The sequence below is a fragment of the Pipistrellus hanaki genome (genome assembly GCF_964339955.1).
Source record: "Pipistrellus hanaki genome assembly, chromosome: X".
Taxonomy (NCBI): Eukaryota; Metazoa; Chordata; class Mammalia; order Chiroptera; family Vespertilionidae; genus Pipistrellus; species Pipistrellus hanaki.
In genome coordinates, this window is record NC_140524.1 from 13,431,975 (window position 1) to 13,444,660 (window position 12,686).

General features: G+C 38.4%; 1 protein-coding gene across 1 annotated transcript; it reads right to left on the reverse strand.

Annotated features, from left to right (window-relative positions):
* Window positions 1-11,414: 11,414 nt before the first annotated feature.
* LOC311615799 (large ribosomal subunit protein eL6-like) lies at window positions 11,415-12,358 on the reverse strand. Its single transcript, XM_084871228.1, has one exon. It carries the CDS (start codon window positions 12,343-12,345, stop codon window positions 11,461-11,463), a length of 885 nt encoding a protein of 294 aa, XP_084727354.1. The 5' UTR covers window positions 12,346-12,358; the 3' UTR covers window positions 11,415-11,460.
* Window positions 12,359-12,686: the final 328 nt, after the last annotated feature.

Here is a 12,686-nt window from a genome sequence, read left to right on the forward strand (position 1 = left end):
CCAAAAAGGCAAGTGGGACAATATAGAATGCTCAGATGCCTTCCCAGGGGGCCCTCTACACAGTGTAAGAGATTAAATCCTTTCATGTCCTTTTTAAATTGCTTCCAGACATTCAAAGAATTGATTTGTAAGTTTGTTTGGGATAATTGTTGTAATTCTAAAATATCAAGAGATGTGTTACCTTTGTCTCCAAGCACCAAAAAGATGATTTTTTTTTAATTGATTCCCAAGGGTGCGAGGTACTATTATAGGTAAGGGGGGTAACACAAATCTGGGAAAATTTATAATGACATAATAGCATAATATCATATAAGGATATTCTTTGCTCTAGGCCATGGCAATTCCATTTCAAACTGTCTGTCAGTGCTCAAGGATCTTAATGAGAGCTCTAAGGGAATCAAAAAGAACTTCAAGAGACATAGTGAGACTTCTAAGGATATTAGTAAGAATGTCAAAGACATGAAAAATGACCAGTCAGAAATTAATCATACATTAATTAAAATAAAGACTAATTTACATGGATTATATAGTAGAGTAGAGGTTTCTGAGAATCAAATCAACAATTTGGAATACGAGGAAGTAAGAAGCACCCAATCAGAAGAGAAAAAATAAAAAAGATTCTAAAAATATGAAGATAGTGTAAGGAGCCTCTAGGGCAACATTTACATTATGGGGTGACAGAAGGAAAAGAGAGCAAGAAATTGAAAACCTATATGAAGAAATAATGACAGAAAACTTCCACTGGCTGGTTAAAGAAATAAACTTACAAGTCTAGGAAGTATAGAGAGTCCCAAACAAGAGGAGCCCAAAGAAGCCCAAACCTAGACACATCATAATTACAATGAGAAGGATTAAAGACAAAGACAGAATCTTAAAACCATCAAGAGAAAAGCAGTTAGTTACATACAAGGAAGTGACCATATGACTGTCAGCTGATTTTTGACAGTTTGCAGGCCAGAAGGGAGTGGTAAGAAATATTCCAAGTGACAAATATCAAGGTCCTACAAACAAAATCACTTCATCCATCAAAGCTGTTATTTAGAATTGAAGAACAGATAAAGATCTTTTCAGACAAGAAAAAGCTAAAGGAGTTTATCACCACCAAACCAGTACTAGATAAAATGTTGAAGGCATTCTTTAAGAAGAGGAAGAAGAAGAAAAAATATATAAAAATGTGAACAATAAAATGGCAATAAATACATATCTATCAACAGCTGAATCTAAAAAGCAAAATAAGTGAACAAAGAATCTAATGAACAAAATAAACTGATGAATAAAATAGAACCAGAGGCATGGAAACATGGAACAGACTGACGGACGAATCTCAAAGAAAATGTGGGGGATGGGGTGGGAGTGGGAAGAGATTAAAAGTTCTTATATGCATATAGACATTATTTATGGATATAGACAATAGGGGGGTGATGGCCTGGGGCGGGGTGGGAACCAGGTGGAGGGGGGCAATGGGAGGAAAACGAGGGGACATCTTAATGCTCTCAACAATAAAGATTTAAAAACAAAAAATAATTTTCTTTGAAAAAGAGAAGCATTTTGCTTTTTCTACGCAAATGTCCAGCACAGCCTAGATTTGTCAAATTTGTGTGTTGAACCCTCTTTTTAAAACATGTTTAACTTGAAGAGCTCCATATGAGGGTTCTGAGAGTAGGAGTGCTCTCAACACTGATGGTTTCATCAGAAAATTAGCAGCATGTATCTGCATTTGGTTCCATCAAGCAGAATGCTTGTGTCATTCACAGTCCATGATATAAACTCTTCCTAGATGAAATGAAGTACCCCAAGGTGTTTTATGAAATTTGTGTTTTATGAAATTTGCGTTTTATGAAATTTGTGTTTTATGAAAACATGGGCTGTAACTCTGGGACTTTTGAACCACCACTTCCCATCTGTCTTAAATAAGGAAAAGGGGGTCCTAGGGCAAAGGACAGAAACACTGAAGGCATACTCCTTTAGTTTAAGAATTGTCAGCAAATGCTTTAGAAGAACCCATCAATTGTGGGTATTTGGCCACCAAGATGTGCTGGAAGGAGACAGGAGCATAAGAAAGAAAGAGTGATTTTGTGATTCCACAAATATGTGTACATTTATGGTTCTGGGCAAATAGTTTTAGAGGAGGCTTCCTTTAAACAAAGGTACATAAAATCAGATATTCAAATTTGGCCAATGGGCTACATTCAAAATTCATTCCAGGTTGTATAATGGCTATGATGTATTTAACATGCATTGACCTGGGAACTATTGTTATTCTTTTAGCCTTAGTACCAGCCCAGCAGATTGCTAAATTCTAAAGACTTTTGTAAAGACATATGCAGATGGAAGCCTTTCTGTCCTCCCAAGTTGCATTATGATTCACAGGCAGGCCACTATCCTAGAATCTTCCAGATCAAGTGTTGAAAGGGTGGGTTTTAATGGAATTGTTTACAGAACAGGGAGAATCACAGTAGCCCTCTTTCAAAAAGGGTCCTAGAGGGAAGTTCACCTCAGTCACTGCTGTCTGGCTGGGTAGAGATGTGACAGGGCCCACCTACTTCTTAGTTCAGTGTCTTTCTCTTCCAAGGGCTCCTCAGCTTTTCTTCCTCCTCACTCAGGACCAAGCTTTGCAAGGAGATGGAGAGACAGGGGAAGGGGATGAGTCCTGGGGTAGGCTGACACCCTATTTCTTAACCTTCCCCTTGCCTGTGTCTGCCTCCTTTCTCTTCCCAGAATTGGACTTTTTATATCAACTAATTCCACTTGGGAAACAACTCAAATGTCCATGGATTGATAAATAGATTAACAAAATATGGTCCATCTGTGCGAGGGAATATTATTCAGCCTTAAAAAGGAAGGAAAATCTGACACATGCTATAGCATGGATGAACCTTGAAGCCATTATTCCTTAAGTGAAATAAGCCAGCCACAAAAAGACAATACTGTATCAATCCACTTTTATGAGATACCTAGAATGTTCAAATTAATAGTAACAGAATGTAGAGTGGTGGTAGCCAAGGACTATGGGGAGGAGGAAATGAAGAGTTGTTGTTTAATGGAAATATAGTTTCCATTTGGGAAAATGAAGAGTTTTGGAGATGGATGTTGGTGATGATTGCACAGCAATCTGAATGTACTTAATGCCACTGAACTTTACACTTCAAAATAGTTAAAATGGTAAATTTGATGATATGTATGTTTTACCACAATAAAAAAAATAAAGAAGGAGCCCCACTTGGATCTGCTTACAATCAAGAAGAAGGGACTGGCAAACCAAATAATATTTAGGTCAATTTCCCATTATGCTCACTTAAGCTGAGGATGACCTTTTTTCTAAAAGTACTTTGAGCAGAGCTAAAAAGCACTCTGTGATGGTAGTGTATCGGTTTTAGTGACTCATGGGCTGGCAAAAATGGTGAGTGCTCATATGAGAGCTGCACAAGTGGGCTCCTCATCACAGACTGAGAATCAAAACAAACAACAGAGAGGCTCACCTGGGCCCTCAGACCTCCCTTCCCATCCAAGGGAGGGGAGGCAGGAGGGAATGGTATATACCAGAAAGTAATTACTGAAGTCTGACTTGGACAGACCCTAGACATCATCCAGACCAGGCTCCTCTTTGACAAGATGGGAAAATGGAAAACATGCCCAAGATCTCAGAGCCCATGGCGAAGTTGGGACTGGAGCCCTGGTCTACACCACGGGGCTGTGGCCTTGCTTGGGTAGAGTGCCCTTTCTTGGGCATTTGGGACATGCCATGGCCCATTGGAACAGAGAGTAGCTAGAAAAGAGGGCAGATGCTGGCTCAGGGTATACCATTTTGAGACATGTGGAACCAAGTTCTCTGAAACAGAAGTGCCTTCCCTCAAAGCCATGCAGATCCTTTTTCCTCATTAAAAAGGCTTCAGAGGCAGATTGGTATAGGTGAAAAAGCAGGGTAAGTATCCACTTTTATAGATAAAGAAACTGAGGATCAGTGAGGGTAGGTGATTGCCCAAAGTCATAGATAGTAAGTAAGAGAAAGGACTGGAACTCTCCTACATCAAGCACACTGGTATACTGCCCAATGTGGTACCCCTCCCCCCCCCTTCGACAACCAAGCCATATGGACCATGTATCAAGTACTAATCATATGCCAGGCACTGCGCTAAAGGCTCTATATGCATTTAATCCTCACAACAATACTGGGGATGTGGGTGCTGAGATTATTGATTTTATACAAGAGGATATAGTGGCTCAGGGAGGTTAAATGACTTGCCCAAGCCACACAATCATAAAGTAGAACCCTAGAATTCAAACCCCACACTGGTTAGCTCCAGAACACATATTCTTAACTATGACATTTAGTCAGTTTCTATAAAATTCTTTAGATACATGTTTCTCTCAGCATTGGTACTCGTTGAGACTGAAGAATTAAGGCCCAGTCCTATATGTTATTCCTGCCCCTACTTGCAGCTTATCATAGAGATCAAGATCAAATAGGTTTTAGAAGGTGGAAAGAACAAAGGCTAAAGTTCATAGATGCCAGATCTCACAAAGGTTAATAGCTAACAAGCATTCCTTTGATAGGCAGTGAGGAGTCCCAACTCATCTTTTTTTTTTTTTTAACTGTTTATTGTATTTTTAAAAATTGGGATATAATTCATATGCCATAAAATTCACCATTTGAAAAAGTGTAGTTTTTAATATATTCACAAGATTATCACCACTATATAACTCCAGAATATTTCAAAAAAGAAACTCTAGTTATTTCCAGATAGTCCCCCATTCTCCCTTGCCCCAGGAGACCACTAATCTGCTTTATGTTTCTATAGATTTACCTATGGTTGACACTTAGATAAATGGGATCATACAGTGTGTGTCCTTGTGTGATTAGCTTATTTTACTTAATGTATTTAAGGTTCATCCATCTTATAGCATGTATCTGTACTTCATTCTTTTCATGGCTGATGAATATTCTATAATATGGATATACCACATTTTGTTTACACAGTTATTCATTGATGGAAATTTTAGTTGTTTCCACTTTTTGCTATTATAAAGAACACTAATATTAACATTTGTATACAACTTTTTGTTTGGACATATATTTTCAGTTATTTGAGGTAAATACCTAAGAGTAGAATTGCTAGGTCACATGGAAACTCTATGCTCAACTTTTTGAGGAACTAACTAAACTATTTTCTAATGTCTCTACACCATTTTATATTCCCACTGGTAATATATGAAGATCCCCATTTCATCACACCATCACATCACTTATTTTCCTTTTTCTTAAATTATAGCCAAGGTAGTGGTTATGAAGTGTTCTCTCATTGTAGGTTTGATTTGAATTTCCCTAATGATTAGTGATGTTGAGTATCTTTTCATGTACTCGCTGGCCATGTGTATATTTGATTTGTAGAAGTGTCTATTGAGATTGCCCATTTTTAATTGGGTTATTTGTCTTTTTTTGTTGCCTTCTTTAGATATTCTGGATAATTCCCCTATCAAATACATGATTTGCAAATATTTTCCCCCACTAATTGATCTTTGATTTCTATAGTTTGGGAACATCAGAGCTGGGAGTATCCTCTGGGATTACTTGGTCTCTTGATCCCCCTGTACCTGAATATTTCTTCAAGGATACCGGCTGCTGTCATGGCAACCAGGTGGAAGAAGGGCGTAGACTGATGGCAAAAGCAATTTGCTCCTAAAAAAACCATTTTAGTCAAAAGTAACCTCTCCCCAATCCGCTATGGAAAATAATTTAAAACAAAACAAAGTAACCATCCAGAGACTGCCACCTTCAGCTAACAAACAGCCCATCCAATTCTGCAATACTCAAAGCAACAATTACATTCCTCACACAGGGTATGAACCATCTCGTTTATCTCCTCAGTTTGGAAAGTCTTACACATGAGACACTACTAATGAGATTTAAATTTAAATTAAATCTCATTTCAAACACACATGTTCAATCACAGCAAAGCCCCAACAAATTAGCCTACTCCATTTAAACAGAACTGACTGCAGCTGGGCAGGTGTCCTCCCGGAGTTCATTGTCTCACAAATGCAGGCAGTTCTTGCCAGGATGACTAGGTAGGTTGTTATATAAGAATGACCAGACTGTGATAGGGCCGGCCTTAAGGTAGAAGTACCTTCGTTGAAAATGAGTTGGTAAAGAAGCCCCTGAGTTTAGAAAACACAGTGTGACACTAATGATAACAAGAAGATCCCACCAGAGTGCCCAAAGCCCAGACTCTGGTCAATGTCGAGGGTACCTAGCAAGCAGTACTATATATTGGAAGAATGATTACATTTCTATCAGCTTTGTGCTACAATCTGTAAAGCAACTGGAGTGCCTGGAAAATACCTATTTACTTTAGTCACTACTGCTTCTTGGCCCATGCTCACCTTTAGTCAGATCTCCCTGGCTAATGATAAGATTGGAAAGCCAGTGTCCATGCCATCTAGGAACTTGGGCCTTTTGCCACCGCAGACTGTGCTATGGCCTGGATCCATCCCTGGAGTGTGCAGAGTATGTGTTTTTGCTTTGAAGTGTGTAGAGACACCCCATCTCAGCCAGATATGAAGGCACACTAAAGCTGGTGTTTTGCCAAAGATGCCTCATAGATCCTCTATCTGGAGCAATACCATTGCCACTGAGAGACAACACTTGCTGGTTTAATTTTAAGGTGCCATGTTCATCCTGAGCCATATCAAATGGCCACACCTTGAGAGGACAAAGATATTTCCTTATGAGTCTCTCCCAGAGGGGAAAGCAACAAAAACATGAGAAATATTAAAGTGAGAGTTAAGCTGTTACTGAGGCTGACTACGTTCTGAATTTAAATCAAATTCTTGCCAATAAGATCTCAACACTGTTATTGGTAAAGGAATAAAACAAAACATCATCATCTTAATCACTGTGGAACAGCTTTGAAAGAAGCATTTTCAATTTCTTTTCAAAACTCATTTGCAGTATTTTTTTAAAAAATCACATTTTACTGTTGCTGCCTCTGTGGTTTGGGTCCTATCATATGGGCATAATGACCTAGCAACACTATAAACTTAATTTAGGAAGAGCTCAAGTTCCAGAAAGAAACCATGTTCTCTAAGGAAATAGGGTTGGCAGTGTCTGGGCCCATCTTGGAGAGCTTGTGTGTGTGTGTGTGTTTTTGTTTTTTTGTGTTTTTTTTTGTGTGTGTTTTTTTTTTTTAGTTTTGAAGGTGCATTGTTTATTTTATTTTTTAATTTTTTTTATTGATTAAACTGTTACATATGTGTCCTTATCCCCCCTTATCTACCCATCCCCCCACTCATGCCCTCACTGACCCCCTATTGTCTGTGTCCATTGGTTAGGCTTATATGCATGCATACAAGTCATTTGGTTGATTTCTCTCCCTTACTCTCACCCTCCCCTACCTTCCCTCTGAGGTTTGATGGTCTGATGAATGTTTCTCGGTCTTTGGATCTGTTTTTCTTCATCAGTTTATGTTGTTCATTATATTCCATAAATGAGTGAGATCATGTGATATTTATCTTTCTCTGACTGGCTTATTTCACATAGCATAATGCTCTCCAGTTCCATCCATGCTGTTGCAAATAGTAAGAACTCCTTTTTTCCCTCAGTGTAGTATTCCATTGTGTAGCTGTACTGCAGTTCTTTAATTCATTTATCTGCTGATGGGCTGTTTCCAAATCTTAGCTATAGTGAATTGTGCTGCTGTGAACAAAGTGGTGCATATATCCTTTCTAATTGGTGTTACTAGTTTTGTGGGATATATTCCTAGAGTGGGATTACTGGGTCAAATGGGAGTTCCATTTTTAATTTTTTGAGGAAACTTGATACTGTTTTCCACAGTGGCTGCACCAGTCTGCATTCCCACCAGCAGTGCACGAGGTTCCTTTTTCTCTGCATCCTCGACAGCACTTGTCCTTTGTTGATGATAGCCATTCTTACAGGTATTAGATGGTACCTCATTTTCATTTTTATTTGTATATCTGATGATTAGTGACTTTGAACATGTTTTTATATGCCTCTTGGCTTTCCTTACGTCTTCTTTCGAAAAGTATCTATTTAGGTCCGTTGCCCATTTTTTGATTGGGTTGTTTATCTTCCTATTGTTAAGTTATATGAGTTCCCTGTAAATGTTAGATATTAAACACTTATCAGTGATAACATTGGCAAATATGTTCTCACATGCAGTGGGCTTTCTTGTTGTTTTGTTGATAGTTTATTTTGCTGTGAAAAAGCTTTTTATTTTTATGTAGTCTCATTTGCTTATTTTCTCTTTAGTTTCCATTGTCCTAGGAGCAGTAGTGGTGAAGAATTTGATTTGGTATATGTCTGAGATTTTGCTGCCTGTGTATTCCTCTAGTATTTTTATGGTTTCCTGTCTTATGTTTAAGTTGTTTACCCATTTTGAATTTATTTTTGTGTAATGTGTAAGTTGGCTGTTTAGTTTCATTTCTTTGCATGTATCTGTCTAATTTTCCCAACACCAATTATTGAAGAGGTTGTCTTGACTGCATTGTATGTTCATGCCTCCTTTGTTGAATATTAATTAAGCATAGTGGCTTGGGTCAATTTCTGGGTTCTCTATACTATTCCATTGATCTGTACACTGAGTGGCCAGATTATTATGATCTCTGAATGCATAATAATCTGGCCGCTCAGTGTTTATCCTATATAATAAAAGTCTAATATGAAAATTGTCCCCTCAACCAAACCAGGAGTTCGACCAGCAGGCAGGCTGGCCAACTGCCCATGTTCCCTCCCCTTGGCCAGGCTGGCCAGACCCACACATGAATGAATTCATGCACTGGACCTCTAAATATATATATATATATATATATATATATATATATATATACAATATATACACACATACATACACCGAGTGGCCAGATTATTATGCATTCAGATATCATAATTATCTGGCCATTCAGTGTTTGTCTGTTCTTGTGCAGTACCAGGCTGTTTTGAGAAGAGTGGCTTTGTAATACAGTTTGATTTCTGGTATAGAAATCCCACCTACTTTGTTCTTTCTCAAGATTGCTGCAGCTATTCAGGGTCTTTTTTTTTTTTTTTTTTTTTTTTTTACTGTTATTTTTTTATTTCATTTTATTTTATTTTTTTAACTTTTTTTTATTGATTTTTTTTGCCCCCCTCCCTCCCTCCCGTACATACCCTCCCTCCCCAGAGTTTTATGTCCATTGGTTGTACTTATATGGATGTACACAAGTCCTTCGGTTGATCTATTATCTCCCCCAGATCTTCCTCCCCTCTCCACTGTAATTTGACAGTCTGCCTGTTGTTTTACTGTCTCTATATCTGTCTCTTGGTTCATCAATTTATAATGTTCTTTATCATCCACAAATGAGTGAGGTCATGTAGTGTTTCTCTTTCATTAACTGGCTTATTTCACTCAGCATGATGTTCTCCAATTCTATCCAGGTTGCTGCAAATGATGAGAATTCCTTCTTTTTATGGCAGCATAGTATTCCATTGTGTAGATGTACCATATTTTTTGGATCCAATCATCTGCTGACGGGCACCTAGGCTGTTTCCAAATTCTGGCTATTGTAGATTGTGCTGCTATGAACATAGGGGTGCATATATCCTTTCTGATTGGTGTTTCTAGTTTCTTGGGATATATTCCTAGAAGTGGGATTACTGGGTCAAATGGGAGTTCCATTTTCAGTTTTTTGAGGAAACTCCACACTGTTCTCCACAGTGGTTGCACCAGTCTGCATTCCCACCAGCAGTGCACGAGGGTTCCTTTTTCTCCACAACCTCGCCAACACTTGTCGTTTGTTGATTTGTTGATGTTGGCCATTCTGACAGGTGTGAGATGGTACCGCATTGTTGTTTTGATTTGCACCTCTCGGACAATTAGTGACTTTGAGCAAGTTTTCATATGCCTTTTGGCCTTCCTTCTGTCTTCTTTTGAAAATATTCTATTTAGGTCCATTGCCCATTTTTTAATTGGATCTTCCATCTTCCTTTTATTTAGTTGTATAAGCTGTCTGTAAATGTTGGAGATTAAACCTTTATCAGTGGTATTATTTGCAAATATATTCTCCCACACCGTAGGCCTTCTTGTTGTTTTGTTGATTCAGGGTCTTTTTTTATTCCAGATGAATTTTTGGAAAGTTTGTTTTAGGTCTGTGAAATATGCCATTGGTATTTTAATGGGGAGTGCAATGAATCTATAGATTGCTTTGGATAGTATGGACATTTTTATGAAGTTTATTCTACCAAACCATGAACACGGTATGTTCTTCCATCTGTTTACATATTTCTCTATCTCTTTTTTCAGTGTCCTGTAGTTTTCCACTTAGAGGTCTTTTACCTCCTTAGTTAAGTTTATTCCTAGGTATCTTAATTTTTTTGATGCAATGTTAAATGGGATTGCTTTATTAGTCTCTCTGTAAGTTCATTATTCATTATTGGTATATAGAAATGCCATAAATTTCTTGGCATTAATTTGTATTCTGCTACATTGCCAAATTCATTTATTAAGTCTAATAATTTTTTGATGGAGTCTTTAAGGTTTTCTATGGACAGTATATGTCATCTGCAAATAAGAACAGTTTTACTTCTTCTTTTCCAAATTGGATGCCTTTTATTTCTTCTTCTTATCTGATCTCAATTGCTAGTATTTCCAATACTATATCAAACAGGAACGGTGAGAGTGGACATCCCTGTCTTGTTCCTGTTCTTAGGGGAAATGGTTTTAGTTTTTGTCCATTGAGTATGATGTTGGCTGTGGGTTTGTCATATATGGCTTTTATTATGTTGAGGGATGATCTTTCTATTCTCACCTTGTTGAGAGTTTTTATCAAGAAAGGGTGTTGGATTTTGTCCAAAGCTTTTTCTGCATTAATTGATATGACTAGGTAATTTTTATCTTTCAGTTTGTTAATGTGATGTATCATGTTTATTGATTTGCAGTTATTGTACCATCCTTGCATCCCCAGGATAAATCCTGCTTGGTCATAGTGTATGATCTTTCTGATGTACTGTTGGATCCAATTTGCTAGAATTTTGTTGAGGAATTTGGCATCTATGTTCATGAAGGATATTGTTCTGTAATTCTCTTTCATTGTGTTGTCTTTATCGGGTTTTGGTATTAGGGTGATGCTGGCTTCATAGAATGAGCTTGGAAGTGTTCCTTCCTCTTGAATTTTTTGGAATAATGTGAGGAGGATAGGTTTTAGTTCTTCCTTGAATGTTTGGTAGAACTCCCCTGTGAAGAAGTCTGGCCTTGAGCTTTGTTTACTGAAAGCTTTTTTATGACTACATCAATTTCTTCCATAGTTATTGGCCTATTGAGATTTTTAGAATCTTCCTGATTAAGTTTTGGAAGGATGTATTTTTCTCAGAATATGTCCATTTCCTCTAGGTTGTCTAGTTTATTAGAATAGAATTGTCCATAGTATTTTTTTTAAACATATCAGTTATTTAATTGGGTTCTTATAAGAAATTCAGAACACCAGTTTGTGAGGATAAAGCCCATTGGTGAGAGCGAACGTAGAGCGGAGGTAACCCTGGAGCTGAGAGACAGCTTTGATTTTTGGCAGAATTTGAGAGTCCACAGCTTTCTGGTCAACCTTGCGCTGTTCTGTAATCTCATATTTCTCCTCTGTGTAGAAGATCTCACCCTCCTGGTGTTTGGGCTTGCGCAGCTTCTTCTTCTTGAAGTAAGCATCGGTGAGATGTTTGGGGATTTTCACACCACTGAAATCAACTTTGGTGGAGGTGGCGATGACAAATTTCTGGTGTGTTCTACGAAGAGGAACTCGATTGAGGGCCAGAGGTCCAGTCACAAGTAGCAAGCCACTGCTCAGCTGCTTCAGGAAAACCACCCTCTTGCCTCTGTGGCACCCAGTAAGAATGATCAGGACGGTCCCAGGAGGGATGCTGGCCTGCAATCTCCTCACGTGCTGGCTGAAGGGCTTCTTGCCATGGCTCAATAGCTTTCGAGGCACATCTTCAGTAGGATAATATCTAGGCATTTTGAGGAGTTTAACCACTCGGGTACCACCATTCTTGTTGCCACCAATTGGTTTTGTGACAGTAGCAAGGACTTTCTCCTTTTTCTTTTCAATCCTGGATTTAGGGGCAGAATACTTCCTCTTGTACATGGCCTTTCGAGAATACATAGCCGACCGGGAATATCTGCCGATTCCTCTGACGAGTTCAGGGTTTCGGCTGCAGTGCGGCTTCCCCTTCTTAGGGGCCTTAACCTTGCCACCGGCATCAGCCTTCTTGGCTTCAGATTTCTTCTCCTTAGTGTCTGGCTTCTTCTCCTTAGTATCAGGCTTCTTCTCTTTAGTATCCAGCTTCTCGGTTTTCTTTTCACCAGCCATCTTGCAAAATGGGAAAGAGCTGTCCATAGTATTTTTTAAATTCCTTTGTATTTCTGTGGAGTCTGTTGTTATTTTGCCTCTTTCATTTCTGATTTTGTTTATTTTCATCCTCTCCCTTTGGTTCTTGGCAAGATGGCTAGAGGTTCATCAATCTTCTTTGTCCTTTCAAAGTACCACCTCTAGGTTTCATTGTCTTTTGTATTGTGTGTGTGTGTGTGTGTGTGTGTGTGTTTTCTTGTTTTTGTTTTTGTCTCCATGTCATTTATTTCTGCTCTGATATTTATTATCTCCTTCCTTCTGCTAACTCTGGGCTTTTCTTGTTGCTCCCTCTCTAATTCTTT